The 17,798-nt window shown below is 38.3% G+C and overlaps 1 protein-coding gene and 2 long non-coding RNA genes across 3 annotated transcripts; 1 reads left to right on the top strand and 2 right to left on the bottom strand.

Moving 5' to 3' along the window:
• Nucleotides 1-1,527: 1,527 nt before the first annotated feature.
• LOC100892288 lies at nucleotides 1,528-10,487 on the bottom strand. Its single transcript, XM_030985551.1, has 2 exons — nucleotides 10,316-10,487; nucleotides 1,528-9,637 (listed from the first exon to the last, which is right to left on the bottom strand). Exon 2 carries the CDS (start codon nucleotides 9,508-9,510, stop codon nucleotides 4,045-4,047), a length of 5,466 nt encoding a protein of 1,821 aa, XP_030841411.1. The 5' UTR covers nucleotides 9,511-9,637; nucleotides 10,316-10,487; the 3' UTR covers nucleotides 1,528-4,044.
• A 109-nt stretch (nucleotides 10,488-10,596) lies between these two features.
• On the bottom strand, nucleotides 10,597-11,737 carry LOC115924015. Its single transcript, XR_004064131.1, has 2 exons — nucleotides 11,702-11,737; nucleotides 10,597-11,419 (listed from the first exon to the last, which is right to left on the bottom strand). It is a non-coding gene; the product is annotated as an uncharacterized LOC115924015 (long non-coding RNA).
• LOC115924014 lies at nucleotides 11,332-12,487 on the top strand. Its single transcript, XR_004064130.1, has 2 exons — nucleotides 11,332-11,404; nucleotides 11,687-12,487. It is a non-coding gene; the product is annotated as an uncharacterized LOC115924014 (long non-coding RNA).
• Nucleotides 12,488-17,798: the final 5,311 nt, after the last annotated feature.

Below are 17,798 nucleotides of genomic sequence, written 5' to 3'. Positions count from 1 at the left end.
CGATTCGTTGTACCGTTCTCGACTCGTCTAAATGAAGTTTTCCCCTTCCGCGCGAAGGGCGGAATTTTTGGCGTTTCATCACAATATAGAGAAAGGAAGACGGTACGATTCGTCGTACCGTTGTTGACTCTTAAACCTTGTTTGAATTCAGTTTCCTCGAAAATTTCAAACCTCTGATTTCTTTAGCTGATATTATAGGAAAGTGAAATTTCGAGAAAATACAAGTATAGTAGTTGTAGTCACTCTCGAAGTCGTCACAGCGGATAAAAAGTCACAGTTCGTAGGGAAAAAAACTTGTCGGCCGACCGAAAATATACATCTCACTGACTTCAAACTTCTGCATTGATATAGTACACGAGGATCGAGCAAGAATACCGACACATCTGACCCGACACAGCAACATTTACCCGTGTCTCTCTTGCTCCCTTGACGAGACGACTCCACCCAACAACCCCCTTCTCTCTTTTACTCCCACTCCTCCTCTATCAGGCTCTTACCTCCCCTCTTTCTCCTCTCTTTCATCCCCCGTTTCTTTTCTTTTTTCTTCTTTTTTCTTTTTTTCTTTTTTTTTCTTTTCTTTTCTTTCCTCTCCTCCCTCTTTTTCTTTTTTTCTCTTTTTTTCTTCTCTTTGATTTCCTTTATTTTCCTTTCTTTCCTTTCAGTTGGGGGGTGTCGCACCCCCACCCCCTCCCCTCTTGGAGACGCCCCTGATGGTGATTCGTTATACCCTAACCAGTCTAAATTAGACCTTCATTGTACCTAGGCAATCTCATCTAAACGCGCTAATCTATTATCCTCTCAGATTTATAAATAATAATAACATAGAAATATGTTGTATTCCTCCAGCACACAACACATACATAATCTCAGGTGTAAATATCGTTTAAGGAAAAAGAGCTTATCAATCAATACTGCAATCTGCATGTGATTCACCTATAAATATTGCACTATTACTATGCTTCGACTACTCATATGACATATAACATAGAAATATAAAGGAATAATCATAAACTATATACAAGACAAGAAATATAGCCTAAAGAATATTGATTGTCTCTAAGAAATGTGATAACTTCCACTTATGCAATATAGAGCAATACATGTTGTATTATAAGCCAATCAACATCCAAACATCAACCCTTAAATACAATTAGGCCTATGAGATAATTATGAGCAGGTTTATTCGATTGATAACTACCAACAAATAATGGTCAGACAATCCCTTGTGCCAAGCAAATGCAAACTCTTCACATTGTTTCCAACTTCTAATCTGAGCTCTTAAGCAAACATGCCTCCTATCACTAATCCCCCTGTCCTTGCCCAATGGAGAGTGTTGCTCAACAACACAACATGGACGAGAATATTGGGGAAGAAAGGGAGAGAAAGAGAGAGTGTGTGTGTGTGTGTGTGTGTGTTCCCTTAATTATTGTTCAAAAAGAGGAAGAAAAGGATGTATATACATGTGACGTTAAATTCTGCTGAAGTGACCCCAACAGTAGGCTTAAAGAAAGGACGACGACATCCAAGTTGAGATACGTGCATAAAATGCAGTTCATCTGTAATATCAATAAAACAAACAAGCAATCATAAGCATGTGTACAAATTCACATGAATAAACAAACATCTATTGTATCGCACAACTAGCTTGCCATAAATGACCTTAATATGCATAACTGAGTAAAGAAAACCTTCAAGAATAAACTATGTGAGTAAAGCTCACTTGTGCAAACACAAACTGTATAACTGCCTCATTTATCTTATTCTAATGAACTGTCTCAAATTCTACCTTTGTTTACAAATATAACCCTTACAAATCATACCTCTCTATCTTGTAGGTTAACGTCATACACAAATAAACCCTCGACCAGCCTTATTTCCTGCCTCTATCTTACACTCTTTACTTGGTTCCTGAACTAAATTCCTATTTGCTTCTACACCCTTGACATTCTTTATAACCAAGGAAAACAATTCATACTCTTGTTTCATGTCAATTATCATCACTCATTACACACAAATCTAGATTATCCTCAACACAAACTGATATATGCACAAATTGTGCATTCACACACGTTATCCTACGTTTGTCTATATGTGGTGCTACATGCACAGACAACATTTTAACGTACTTTTCATCTTAAAATTACAGAAAACTAGATTTATATCTTGTGCCATTTTTGGCCTCATACAAACAATTAAAGATTGATTTATACAAATAACAGCTTTATAGTACTTACAACATTGGGCTTGTCTCGATTGTCGGGGATTACTGATGGAATCACTGTCCACAAAACATTTCAAATTTCGTGACTTTTAGGCTGGCGAACTACAAACGCCCTCTTACGACCAAATGAAATTATGGTTAATCTGAACCGACGTCATGACAGAAAACTTTCTAAATCTTACATCCCGGCCCCTTAAATGCGTAGCCACAGCAAAGCATTTATCCAAATAACTTCAACTTCCATTCAAATTGTCTAACTTTTCTGTTAATAAAACACAACTAAACATTCAGAATTTACACTCAACTCTGCATAGCACATTCCATTAATTAATGAAATTTTCATTTACACAATGTAGTACATTACAGTAAATGCCTTTAGGGTGAATTTATAGCCTATACACAACAAACACTTGTCGTCTAAAAATGTATACCGACAGGTCAATTAAAGTAACATTGGGCAAAACGATCAGTTGCCTTAATAGAGTACACATTAAATAAATCTCAACACAATTGTTGACACTCTGTAGCAAATAACAATAACAAGGATTGTTAAAGTCCTTGACATTCCTTACACACTTTGAGTTATCTAGTGAATTACCAAAGGAAAATACGAAATATATCAGCTCAAACATAATGATTCTACATGTACCTCTATGCACTAGAGCTGCTAACTACTCAGAACTGTGTATTTCAGTACTCGATTCTGGAAACTAAACCCCCCTTTTTGTGAGTTTTCAAGCAAAATTCAGTAGCCCACCACTAAGTACAACAGGGTTACACACAAAAAATGATTTTCAAATTCAGAAAATGGTGCTTCTGTGATTAAACTTTCTCATCATTCGCAATCTTGAGTAAATTGTCAATTTACTTCCGGTATACAAAACTTTAGTTCAACTATCCCCTTCATATCAAATATCCTCTTTTGGGTCTATGCATCAAATATCAACACAATTCGGTTCTTTAAAGTTTCAACTTGAACTAGACACTACATATTTGTATGCTCATGCATTGACCAAATAACATGTTATCATGACAAATGATTCTCATTTGTAGTGGTCAAATATTTAACTCCTGCTCTTAGGAAAAAACATGTAAGAAATTACGTATGAATATCGTTCGAACAAAAAAATCTTTCAGCAATAGTCTCAGTTCAATACTGAAATGAATACATGTATTCTGAAGTCCATTATAGTCTTTCTTCAAGTATTGACTAATAAACATAATATGACATAGTCTATAACAAGGCTGAAATGTTTATTACTCTTCAAGAGTAGAGTCCACTGTCCTCAAATATAACGTGCCCGATTTACCTCAAGGGCACAATGTTACCGCAAATAGTCTTGTATAAAGTCTGAGGACTGTTTTTATCAATTTCTTGCGCTTAAACAAGTTTGTTGCTGTAAACGAGTTCTGTCTTGCGTCGACGTCAGTCTAACTTGAATATGATGATCAGGATCTTTCGCTTGTCACGGATCAGGATAATCGCGACATAAAAAATTCACAAGAGGCGGCGCTAGGCTCTCACCTCGCACGTTTAATTCATCGTGCATCAAATATAATTATCTCACATAAGAAACTAATGCTCCAATTTAGTCGTTCTTCGCTGTGGATCCATTTAAATTGAGATCGCTCTCCACGGTTCACCTATTTACGCTCTTTGCTTCTTCCAAAACTGAAACATGATGATCAGGATCTTACGCTCGTCACGGATCAGGAAAATTGCGACACAAAAATTCACAAGAGGCGGCGCTAGGCTCTCACCTCGCACGTTTAATTCACCGTGCATCAATATAATTATCTCACATAAGAAATGAATGCTCCAATTAGTCGCTGTGGTTCACCAATACGCTATCTGCTTCTTCCAAAAGACATAGTTTCTGCACAGGCCTGACTAGGATACCGGTGCTATGTTTCAGCTTCACCGATCGGACGAGCTTGTCCTTCCCAGGATAGGTTTCGATTACTCTTCCCGTCAACCACTTGTTCCTCGGCAGATTGTCGATAATCAGCACGATGTCACCTTCCTCCAGATTTCTCGTCTCTTTCAGCCACTTCTGCCGCTGTTGTAAGGAAGGTAGGTATTCCTTCACCCACCTGCGCCAAAATAAGTCTGCCAGGTATTGAATCTGCCGCCAGCGTCGACGTCCATACAGATCATGTTTCTGGAACACATCAGGTGGTAGAGCATTTTTTGACCTCAGGAGCAGCAGATGATTTGGTGTGAGAGGCTCTGCATCCCTTGCGTCATCAGATGTTATGGTGAGTGGACGCCCATTGATAATTGCCTCTACTAGACACATAAGAGTCGTTAAGCCCTCATCATTCAGAACCTGCTGCTTCATGACTGCATTCAAGACCTTTCTCGTAGTTCTGATTTGTCTTTCCCATGATCCACCCATATGGGATGCTCTCGGTGGATTGAATTTCCAATCAATTCCTTGTTGAAGGAGATTATCGTGGATCTTCTCCTGGTTCCATCGTTTCAATCCCTCCCTCAGTTCACGTTCAGCACCTATGAAATTTGTACCATTGTCGGATCTGATAATCTCTGGTTGTCCTCTGCGTGAAATAAATCTCTGAAGGGCATTCAGAAATGAATCCGTCTCCAATGAATGCAGTACCTCTATGTGTATTGCTCTTATAACCAGACAAGTGAATATACATCCATATCTCTTCACAGAGCTCCTTCCTTGTCTCACCATGTATGGGCCAAAGCAGTCAACTCCCACGTTACTGAATGGAGGTTTTTCTGGTACCACTCTATCTGCCGGCAAATCTGCCATCTTCTGTTCCACTGGTTTTGCACGTTGACGTTTACATGTGAAACACTTGTGTAGTACATGACGAACTGCTAACCTCCCTCTGATTATCCAAAATCGTTGTCTGAGTAGGGATAGCACATACTCCTTCCCTGAGTGACCACACATAATGTGGTAATGTCTCACCAAAAGCTGTACTACATGATGCTTGGAAGGCAAAATCACTGGGTGTTTTGTCTGCTCTTCTAGTGGTGCATTGTGTAGTCTTCCTCCAACACATATCAATCCTTCGTCTGTGAGTTTCACGCTCAATTTAGATAGTGGGCTGGATTTTGCTATTCGAGTGGGCGACCGTTGTGTAGTCTTATTTTGCTGTAAGACTCTGTACTCCTCAGCATAGGTCTGTTGCTGAACGTATCTGACAATTGCTTCTTCAGCTACAGTCATCTCATCAACTGTTACTGGCTGCTTCATATCCAGTAAATTCATATCTTTGCGTGCCTTTCTTCTCAAGCACTCCTTGACCTTCAGGATCCATGCAATACCTTTCTTCAGCCGGAACCAGGACGAGTAACTTTCAAGGAGTCTATCTGTCGCCTTGACTTCAGATTCGGCTGCAGCAAACACTCCAGTCTTGTCTTGCTTTACCTCTGGGTCATGCTCTAAGCTAGACTCATTCACTGTCAAGCTTTTAGGCCAATCGCATTCTTCTGACCACAAAAATTTTGGCCCTTCTTTCCATCGTCCAGTCAATTCCTCAGCTGTCAGTCCACGCGAGGCATCATCGGCTGGATTGACATCAGTGTTAACATGTCGCCACTGCCTTGGTTCAGATCCCTCATGAATGGTTGTAATTCTGTTTGCTACAAACGTATGGAAACGTTTATCCTCATTCTTCACATAATGAAGTACTATTGAACTGTCAGTCCAAAACACTGACTCTTGGAGCGGCAGATCCAGTTCCCGTTGTATCATACTGTCTATAGTGACAGAGAGTGTAGCCGCCATCAGTTCAAGCCGTGGGATTGTCATCCTCTTCAGGGGTGCAAGACGTGACCTTGCAAATAGTATGCTGCAGTGCACCTGACCCTCAACATCCTTCATCCGCAGGTAGGAAACGACTCCATAGGCTTTCTCTGAAGCATCTGCAAAGTGATGTAGCTTATACTCTGCTACCTTGCCAAAGTCGTGTGGTTTGATGCATCTGTTGACCTGGAATTCAGTCATCTTGGGTAGTTCCTGTAACCATTCATTCCATCTCTCTATTTCCTTGCTTGGAATCTCCTCATCCCATGCAAGTTTAAGTCTGGTTAGTTCCTGCAAGATCATCTTAGCCTTTAGGATGAAAGGACTGGCGTAACCGAGAGGGTCGTAGATGGAAGATACAACACTCAAGATACCCCTCCTGGTTTGGGGTTTGTCCTTGGGTCTAAATTTGTACAGCAAACAATCAGTTTCTACATCCCAGCTGATTCCAAGTGCTCTCTCGACTGGAAGAGCATCATGATTGAGATCCAGACCCCTCACATCTTTAGCTCTCTCTTCTTCTGGTATGGATTGCAGGACAAATGGGTTGTTACTGACCCATTTGGTTAATCTGAAGCCTCCTTCACTGAGCAAGACCATCAAGTCCGCAGCAAGTTTCACCACTGTTCCTTCATTCTCAACTGACACCAGGCAGTCGTCCACATAGAAGTTCTCGAGAATGGCCTTAGATGCTTCCACTTTACCATTACCATCACCGTTTCTTGCTGTCTGACGAAGTGCATGGCTGCACACACTTGGGCTCCACGTACCTCCGAAGAGGTGGACGCACATCCGGTAGACCAGCGGTTCCTTGTTGAAGTCTCCGTCCTTCCACCACAAGAATCTCAACACGTTTCGATCTTCTGGAGGTACCCTCACTTGGTGGAACATTGCCTCTATATCTGACATGAGTGCTACTGGTTGCTGGCGGAATCTAAGCAAAACTCCCATCAAATTGTTGATAAGGTCCGGCCCCTGTAACACTGCATCATTCAAAGATACCCCTTGGTGCTTGGCCGCACAATCGAACACGATTCGCATCTTGTCTGGTTTTTGGGGATTCAAGACTGGATGGTGGGGCAAATACCAAACAGGGGTGTCCTTGGGTTGCCTAGTCTCCTCACTAACTTCCTCTGCATAGCCTTTCCTGAGGAGATCCTCTATGCCCTGTTTGTATTTCACATACATTGCTTGATCTCTTTGCAATCTCCTTGCCAACGATTTCAAACGCTGTTCTGCACTCCACTTGTTATCAGGCAAGTTAGGTGGTCTCCTTCTGAAGGGCACCGGTAGTTGGAAATGTGCACCTTCCCGCTGGATGTCCCTCTCCCATATTTCCATTACCTTCTTGTCATTGACTGACATTGCCTTGTCTTTCTTAAGCACATCTGTAGCTTCGATCTTCCAGAATTGGCTGACTTGTTCCTCCAGTCTATCATTACTGTCAATGAAGCTAGATGTAGCTTTGGGTACACCATCTGAACTGGAACCTACAGGTCCACTCACTGACCAACCCAATTTGGTCCTAACAGCATAAGGGCCATGCTGTCCTCGTCTCACCTCGATAGGTATCAAGGCTTCAGGTGAATCCTGCCCTATCAACAGTCCAACTTCATGTCGTTCAATGATCGGGAGGTTGATTCCTTCTAAGTGATGATATCCTGAAATGTCATCCACATTGGCAATGTGTGTGTCTCTGATATTAATGGCGTCTCTGGTATACACACAGGGTAGCTTCACAGTGTCTGTATCTGGTCCCGTGTCTGCAATCAGACTAATCACTGAGGTCTCTATGGGGCTATTACGCTTCTCCAGTGTTGTCAGGCTTAAACTTTGCTTCCTTCCAGTAGCATTGAGTTCTCTGGCCAAAGTGGCTGTACAAAATGTACTGGTTGAACCAGAATCCAACAGTGCATATGTATTCACAAATACATTCTCTCCTTGAGCTCTAACCCTCACTGGAACAATGGGAAGCACACACCTTCCGGCCCCTGTGACACACTTCTTAACGAACCCATTCTGGACTTGATGGACTTCGTTGTTCTGGGTTTCAACTGGAGCCTGTGTCGCTGTCATCCTTCCTGCAGATGAAGATGCATCCTGTGCAAAATGGAGAAATTTTGTGTGTTTTCTCTGGCATCCTTGTACTGAGCATCTTCTATTCAATCTGCAAAACCTACTGGTGTGGCCAGATTGCAGGCAGTTGAAACATAGTCTGTTGTCCTGAGCAAACTGAAATCTCATCTCGGGTGCCATGGATTTAAAACTGTCGCACCCAAACAAGGAATGTTCTTGCCTACACTTCAGGCACTTCAGGTTGACTGCTACTTCTGTTACCTCTGTAGCGTACATGTAGTTACTTCTTGTACTCTTCTTGTTGAAAGCTGGGTTTGAAGTTTCAACTCTTTTTGTTGTTGCTGTCAGATCTCCAAAGACAGGATCATTGGCTTCCTCAGCAGCGTTGGAGACAAACCTTGCCATGTCCGAGATATCGGGAGAACGCTCCTGCTGTCTGATGTCTCTCACCAACTTTAACCATCTACCTTTAAGGTAATATGGAAGTCTCTCAGCCACCTTCAGCAACTCTCTCTGGCTACTAATTTCCTGCAGTAGATCCATTGCTCGAAGAGTTTCCATGCTGATCTTCAACTCATCTGCAAACTTCTGCAGCCCCTTCCGGTCATTCGCATGGCAGATTGGACCAGTGGTTATACGTTTGATCCAGGCTTCTCCTATCTTGTACTTGCTGCCAAAGCGTTCCACCAACAGCTCTCTGGCTCGTTGGTACCCATACAGTGGTTCCATGACCATACAGCACTGTATGATGCCCTTAACTTCTCCTTCACAGCAATGATATAACTTCATAAGTTTTGTCCCACTATCGAGTGAAGATCGACCAATTAAGTTGTCGAACGACATCATAAATTCATGGAAGTGCAAAGGACTCCCATCAAACTTCATCATCTCTACATTAGCCAGACTGATAGCTTCCAACCATCGTTGTTGCTGAACTTGGGTCTGCAGATAAAATTCTCGGTCGTCTCGTGGTTGATAAGCTTGACCTGAAATGGGAGATGAAGCCATTTGCTGAGCTGGAAAAGGAATAGTCTCTTGTAGGAGCGCAGGTTCCTTGACATCATGATTGCTGACATGATGATGATGTTCCGTAGCATGCTCTGCACTTTCATGCACCTGCTTGACATTCTGCTGACTGGAACTCCTATTCCCTATACTCGACACCTTACTGCCACTCCTGTGTTGCTCATACACGTCTTCTTCTGCCTCTGCTGCGCTGAGCTTGGCACGTAAGAGTAACTTAGCCTTCCTTTGCTTAAGGCGTATTTCTTCAAGTTCTATCTCTTGTTCTTCCTGAAGAACTGCTAATTCTGCTGCTATTGCAGCCCTCTTGGCCCTGGTCCTAAGTCCAGATGACGTGGTGGAACTCTTCCCAACCTGACTTGCAGAATCCTCTGGATTGACATCATCAACACCTACTTGACTCATGGTGACGAATGCTAAAGCTGTTATGAACTTTGTGTGACGTTAAATTCTGCTGAAGTGACCCCAACAGTAGGCTTAAAGAAAGGACGACGACATCCAAGTTGAGATACGTGCATAAAATGCAGTTCATCTGTAATATCAATAAAACAAACAAGCAATCATAAGCATGTGTACAAATTCACATGAATAAACAAACATCTATTGTATCGCACAACTAGCTTGCCATAAATGACCTTAATATGCATAACTGAGTAAAGAAAACCTTCAAGAATAAACTATGTGAGTAAAGCTCACTTGTGCAAACACAAACTGTATAACTGCCTCATTTATCTTATTCTAATGAACTGTCTCAAATTCTACCTTTGTTTACAAATATAACCCTTACAAATCATACCTCTCTATCTTGTAGGTTAACGTCATACACAAATAAACCCTCGACCAGCCTTATTTCCTGCCTCTATCTTACACTCTTTACTTGGTTCCTGAACTAAATTCCTATTTGCTTCTACACCCTTGACATTCTTTATAACCAAGGAAAACAATTCATACTCTTGTTTCATGTCAATTATCATCACTCATTACACACAAATCTAGATTATCCTCAACACAAACTGATATATGCACAAATTGTGCATTCACACACGTTATCCTACGTTTGTCTATATGTGGTGCTACATGCACAGACAACATTTTAACGTACTTTTCATCTTAAAATTACAGAAAACTAGATTTATATCTTGTGCCATTTTTGGCCTCATACAAACAATTAAAGATTGATTTATACAAATAACAGCTTTATAGTACTTACAACATTGGGCTTGTCTCGATTGTCGGGGATTACTGATGGAATCACTGTCCACAAAACATTTCAAATTTCGTGACTTTTAGGCTGGCGAACTACAAACGCCCTCTTACGACCAAATGAAATTATGGTTAATCTGAACCGACGTCATGACAGAAAACTTTCTAAATCTTACAATACATATATACATATTCTGTTCGTTTCTTTAGTTTAAAAAAAATGATACAAAACTTGAGAAGATTATCGTACGTTTACCAAGAGTTAATATCACACACATTTTTTTTTTCTTTCTTTCTTCAGTGTATATGAAATATAAAGCGAAGCCTCGGGTTTCTCATCGTTGTTGGGTATGTGGAAGGCGAGGTTTGATTTGTGTGCAACTTCGTCTCCATAATGCCTTAAATGTTGAATATCGGAGATGAAGTGACAACATTGAGAAAAAAGGGGGATTTTGCAGGCAATTTTTTTTTTTTTTTTTTTTTTTTTGCTAGAGGTTGTTCATTAATTGTTCTAACCAAAGCAATAATAATATTTTAATAAGATTGTCGCGCCAAGGGCTGTTGGTTTCAGTTCCCTTTTCTAAGCTTTGCCACTTGTGGAATAAAGGGGTTAAGTATGTGTAGGAGTGAGGTTTCCAAAATATTTCAATGGTGCCAGGTGGTGTTGTTTATTAAGGGGGCTAAAATGCTTGGGGACCGGTCCGGATACATTCCCTGGTGCTATTTCGAATTGGCAGTAGTGTTTCATCATTTGTTTATCATTTTGTGACGCATGATATGCAAATTATATAACTTGGTATTTAAAAAAAAGAAAACAAAAAGAATTGTAGCAGGATTTGTATTACAACCCTAAGCATGCATGCGTGAAGTGAGAAGAAACATTTCCCTCAAAACATGCTTAAACAGTATATTGACTATTTCATTATTTTATAACGCAAATCTATGTAAATTCAGATAGAGGGGTAAATGTATTGATGGTCTGTTGGGGATCTGTTCTCTTTCACGATTTTTAAGTACTTTGTTGTAACGCCTATTTATGCAAAACATAATATCTGGGTAACACGGCTCTTGGTATTACAATGAGCTTTATTGCAAGGTACTTTCCATAAACCTTGCTGGTCTGTTGGGGATCTGTTCTCTTTCACAATATTTAAGTACTTTGTTGTAACGCCTATATATGCAAAACGTAATATTTGGGTAACACGGCTCTTGGTATTACAATGAGCTTTATTGCAAGGTACTTTCCATAAACCTTGCTGGTCTGTTGGGGATTTGTTCTCTTTCACGATATTCAAGTACTTTGTGGTAACGCCTATTTATGCAAAACATAATATCTGGGTAACACGGCTCTTGGTATTACAATGAGCTTTATTGCAAGGTACTTTCCATAAACTCTTTTGAACGTCCGCTTTCTTTCACGATGTATATTCCAACGCCTTTATACAATGCCATAGTATCTGGGTAACGACGGCTTTTTTTAAATATTACAATGAGCTTTATTTCGATAACGCATTCTATGTAAATTCACATATCTTAGTAAATGACTGATACATATTTAAAACTTTTTCTGTAAAGTGAAAACAATTCGAGTATCTGGATAATGGTCCGATCTGTTCACCCAGCCAAAACTATTTTGTTTTAAAGCCAGGTGTTGGTGTGATGTTTTGAGAGGGAGTAACGTGTTGGGATCCGGTATGCATGCTTGCCTATCATTATGTCGGGCTGACGTTTGGTGTTCTTTCGAGTTGTCGGGAACGCCCTTTAGGAGTTTTTTTTACGGAGTGCATACAAAACGATCAGGTGTGTGAGCCTATTCATTCATGGGTGAGGCTTATTATGCAAATTATAGAACTTGGTAAATGATAGCATGATGGGTTCGGTTTGCACGAACAGTTTATTAGGTTGCCGAACTGGTGTCGTTTGGGGGAATTTGGTTTATTGGGATCGTGTTTTTATTTTTAATTAGAAGGTGCGTATTGTAATTAGGTACGCGGGCCGGTCAATTCACTGTAATGCATTTTAGGAAAATCATTTAACTTAGTTATGACGAGCGGGTTCCGTAATACAATTCAAGGCATTTGTTAAGGGATAAAAGCTCTTTGTATTTTTTTTTTGTTTTGTTTAATTAGATTACGGTTATATAACAATACAACGTATTTCTCATCGACTTGTGCAAGAAGAAATGTTCATTGGTTTATTCTGTCATTGGTCTAGTTAAATTGACAGGGAAAGGGGGAGGCTCTTGCTCTCGGATGTTTACGTACACCGAAGAGCAGATTTTGGTTGTTTTGTGTGGGGGTGTTGTGTGTGTAGTGAATATGCTTGTGTGTATGAATGCGTTGGGTTGTGTGGTACGGGGTGGATTCTGCTTGCATTTTTTTATATTATTCGACGATAAGTATGCATATATGTTTGGCTGCAGATAGTTTTTTCTATACATTTGCTCACGGTGGAAATAGATTGTGTGGAAGTTTCTTTGGAGTTTATCGATGTAAGGTTTTGGATACAATTACACATAAAATAACATGGCAGTGAAATTATCTTTCATGACATTAAATGTTAGAGGAATAAGAGATAGGTTAAAAAGAGTGAATATTTTTGAATGGTGCAAAACTAAAAAGAATAGTATAATTTTCTTACAAGAAACATATAGTACAGTAGAGATAGAAGAGCGGTGGAAACAAGATTGGGGAGGGCCAATGTTTTTTAGTCATGGGTCAAACCATAGTAGAGGGGTTCTTATTTTATTTTCTAATCATTTAGATTTTGAAGAAAAAAAAATTAAAGTAGATGAAGAGGGGAGATACATTATTTTTAAAGGTGAAATACAAAGGGTTAAAATGCTATTGGTTAATGTTTATTTTCCAACGAGAGATAAAGAAACTTTACAAATTGAATTTTTGAAGAAGTTAGATGAAAGTATTTTTGATCAGTGTGATCGGGACTATTTAGTTTTATTAGGAGGTGATTTCAATAGTATATTGGATGGAAAATTAGATTATGTGGGGTCAAAAACACCGGTGAAATCTCGGGTTATTGATTTGATTAAGGAATTTTTAAATAAATACGATTTAGAAGATATATGGAGGAAAAAAAATCCGAATGTAAAGCAATTTACTTTTCGACAAAATTGGCCGGTGGTGCAAAGCCGTTTAGATTATTGGTTTATACCTTGTAGTGTTGAAAAATTGGTGGGTACGTGTGAGATTTTGACATCTATTACGCCAGATCATTCTGGCGTTAGGCTAGAATTTAATGATCTTGTTGATAAGTTTGTTTTTGGGAAATCATATTGGAAATTTAACAGTAGTTTATGTATGGATAAAGATTTTGTTGAAGAGATGAATAAGGAAATACAGGAATTAAAAGCTGAATGGTCATTACAGATTTTGAATAAATTAGTATTTTGGGATTTTTTAAAGATGAAAATGAGAGAATTTATTATAACATACTCGCGGAAAAAGGCAAAAGCAAGGAGGGTTGAAATAGAACTGTTAGAGAAACAAATCAAGGATTTAGAAGGCGAACTGGTAGTGGGACCCACTAAATATATTGTTGATTGTATTGAGGAGAAAAGGGATAAACTAAATAAATTGTATGATTTTTCTCGACAGGGCATTAAAATAAGATCAAGAGCACCTTGGTTTGAAGATGGAGAAAACAATACGCAATATTTTGAACAGTTGTTAAAATCGAATAAAAGGAAAAGTGTAATTAGGGAGGTGTACAAAGAAAATGGGGAAACTACTAGAGATAAGGAGGAAATTTTAAAGGAAATTAAACTATTTTATAAAGATTTATATTCTTTAAGGGCTGATATAAATCAAAACGACCCTTTCTTTTTCAATGATATTTCAAAGTTAAATGAAGACAATAAGGAAATCTGTGAAGGTAAATTAACTAAAGATGAATGCTTGAAAGTTTTAAAAGAAATGAAATTGAATAAAACCCCGGGAAATGATGGGTTAACAGTTGAATTTTATTATACTTTTTGGCCAGCTTTGGGTGATTTGTTAGTAGAAGTATTGAATGAAACATACGAAAGGGGGGAATTAACGGCATCTCAAAAACAAGGGGTAATTACCTTAATTGAGAAGGAAGCGAAAGATACTCTCCATATAAAAAATTATCGACCCATCACGCTTTTGAATGTAGATTATAAAATTGTATCTAAAGTTCTAGCAAAAAGAATGAAAGAGGTTTTAAATGAAATAATTCATCATGATCAAGTTGGATATATAAAAGATAGAAATATTGGGGAAGCTGTACGATTGATAGATGACATGTTATTTTATTCTATGCATTATGGGGAACAAGGGAAAGGGTTTTTGTGTGCAGTGGATTTTGAGAAAGCTTTCGACTCTGTATCTCATAGATATTTATTTCAAATATTGAAATTGTTTGGTTTTGGAGATTCATTTTGCTCTTGGGTAAAATTATTGTATAAAGGGATAAGTAGTTGTGTTATGAACGGTGGTCACTCCACGGGGTATTTTGAAATAGAAAGGGGAGTAAGGCAAGGGGATCCATTATCGCCATATTTGTTTTTGGTTGCCATCGAAATTTTGGCGCATGCAGTAAGGAGGGACAACGGTATTAAAGGGATTACATTTGGAAAATCTGAAATTAGGCAAGTGTTATATGCAGATGATATGACAATATTTTTGAAGGATATTGATTCGGTTAGAAGGTTGCAATATATTTTTGAATCATTTGAAAAAATTAGTGGTCTTAAAGTGAATAAAACAAAGACACATTTTATGTGGATGGGTGAGGATGAGAACAAACCTGATGGGCCTTTATTTGGAAATTTGGTTAAGGAAATACATATTTTAGGGGTTAGTTATTCATTAGATCGAAGTTTAAAAGATGATTTGAATTATAAAGAAATTCTAAGTAAAATAAAAAAATTGCTTGTATGGTGGAAACAAAGAGATTTAACTATTATGGGTAAAATACATTTGCTAAAAACTTATGCGCTTTCAAAATTAAATTATATTTCATCTCTCGTTATTGTCCCTCATTGGGTATATAAAGAAGTTGCAAAAATTTCATTTGAATTCATATGGAGGGGGAAAGATAGAATTAAACGGGCAATAATGTATCAGGATTATGACTTTGGAGGATTAAGAATGATTAATTTTGAAATGTCCGTTAAAATACAGCGCATAATGTGGATAAAACGTCTTTTATATGGAGAGAAAAGTTTGGGATGGAAATTGTTTTTTGATCATTGCTTACAGTTTGTGGGTGGTAGATTTATTTTTTTATGTGATTATGATTTAAACAAGATTAAACTCGTTTTAGATATTCCACCATACTATATGGAAATGTTGCAAGCATGGCAAGAGACAAGTAATTTAAGATATTTGGAGGGTTATATTAATCCAATTATTTTTAATAATCAGAATATATGTATAAATGGAAAAAGTATATTTGATAGATACTTGTTTGAAAGAGGGATTGTTCAACTGAATCATTTGGTTGAGAAAGGTCATGTTAAGCCTGTTAAATATTTTATGAACCTCGGTATGAAAGGTAATAATTTGCTTATGATTATTGATATTTATGATGCGATACCCAGGTTATGGAAGGATGATTCAGGGCTAATAGAATTCCTCGAGGTTGATTTGATAAGCTTTAATACTTATTTCCATATTTCTAGTAAAAAAATACAGTTTGTGGATGTGGGTTCAAGAACAATCTATGATTATTTCATCAAAGCACTGCAGCGAACGTATGATTTGCAGGTAAGGGATCGGCAAAATGACTATGATTTTATAGATAAAGAATTAAAAGAAATATTTGTGAGACCAAGAATTACTATACTCATTAGAAAACAACGTGAATTTCAATTTAAATTATTGCATGGAGCCATATACACTAATGAGCATCTTCATAGATTTGGTTTTGTTGGTGATAATTTATGTTCGTTTTGTAAGCAGGAAATAGAAACATACAAACATTTATTTTTATCTTGTGGGAGCGTTCAAAGGTTATGGCAGGCTTTAATACAACTTTTTGAGTAAGATGAAATTAAAGATTTAGAATGGCGAGATATATTTGTTGGGTTGGTAGGTAGTTCATATAGAATAAAAATGTGTAATACTATCATTTTCATGGTGAAGTATGTTACATTTATGTCAAGATCGGGGGGGCGAGTACTAACTTTAGAAAAGATGAAAAAAAGCATTTTTAAGTATAGGGATGAGGAAAAGAAAATAGCAATTAAAATGGGAAAGCTAGGATCACATTTTTTAAAGTGGGAGCAGCTTAAGATTAATTAAGATTTGCTTTCTTCTCCACCGTGAGCTTGTTAAAAGCGTAACTCGATTTTGCGGCCTGGATAACTTATTTAGTATATTTTTCTTAAGTTGAGAATGTTGGCAGACATCCACTGAGTGAGTACTGTGTGTGTGTGTGTGTGGGGGGGGGTGGGTGGGTGGGTGGGTGAGTATGTGTGTGAGTGGGTGAGTATGTTTGTGTGATAGAGGGTGAGTATGTCTGTGTGATGTAGGGGGCAGGGAGGGGGCAGGATTGTTTCAGTAAAATTATCTCCAGATTTGTTTTTTTTTGTAATATATAAGTAAATAACATTTACAATTGACATATTATGTTTAGGTACTTATACGTTTACTTTGTTGTTAAGTTATATTATACTGCAAATAAGTTTGTGTTTAATTATGTTTATGTAAAAGCATCAATATTGAACACGTTTATTTTATTCAATTGTATGTCATGGTTTGTGTTACACATCTGGAGAAATAAAACAAAATTGTTAAAAAAAAAAAAAAAAATACCACGAGTGAGGTTGACCTCTGTGCAGAGTGACCCAAGAGAGATAAGGGAGAGATGGAAGAGGGGGAGAGATATACTCTGTTGTTCCAACACTATTTATCACACTGGCTCATACACATTATCACAATGGCACTGTTGCATAGTATATCACCTAATTTGCAATTAGAGTAGGTTCTGAATGATAGATTGTAAATCTGGAAACTACCATTCATGATATTAGACTAACCTTTTTCTTTATCAACCCTAGACTATAGCTTTATAGTATTTACAAACTCCAATACTAGGTGGAGGATAAACGTTCATATAGCAGTTCGGTACCTCGTTTATAATTTGGCATAATATTCTTTGCATCAGAAAGTTCCAACCTCAATGGAAGTACAATGTATACTTCTTTTCTGACATAGAAATCAAAGTCAATACTTTTAAGAACGGTAAGAGTACCACGTGCGTCGATCACCATGTGCCCGGCACATTTTTGTTTGTCTGCGCTGCATGCACTCACCGTACACACACATTAAACTCCATATTAAACAAGGTATCTGATTGGTAGATCAATTCCAGACGCATGTGCAGTAAACAGCATCCGTCTGGAAAAAGGCACACGTGTGCTAATAAAGTAACAGGCGTGTGCTATCGCACCTTGCATGCGCCTGCTAAATAACAGGCGGTGATTGGTCAATTTAGCAGACGTG

This window comes from Strongylocentrotus purpuratus, unplaced genomic scaffold, assembly GCF_000002235.5.
Source record: "Strongylocentrotus purpuratus isolate Spur 01 unplaced genomic scaffold, Spur_5.0 spur5_contig_836, whole genome shotgun sequence".
Classification (NCBI taxonomy): Eukaryota; Metazoa; Echinodermata; class Echinoidea; order Camarodonta; family Strongylocentrotidae; genus Strongylocentrotus; species Strongylocentrotus purpuratus.
Note: the sequence above shows the minus strand (reverse complement) of the source record. Positions and strands in the feature narration are given on the sequence as shown.

Excerpts from the sequence above, each read along its gene's own strand:
- LOC100892288 (XM_030985551.1), bottom strand. The coding sequence starts at position 9,510 with ATGAGTCAAGTAGGTGTTGATGATGTCAATCCAGAGGATTCTGCAAGT.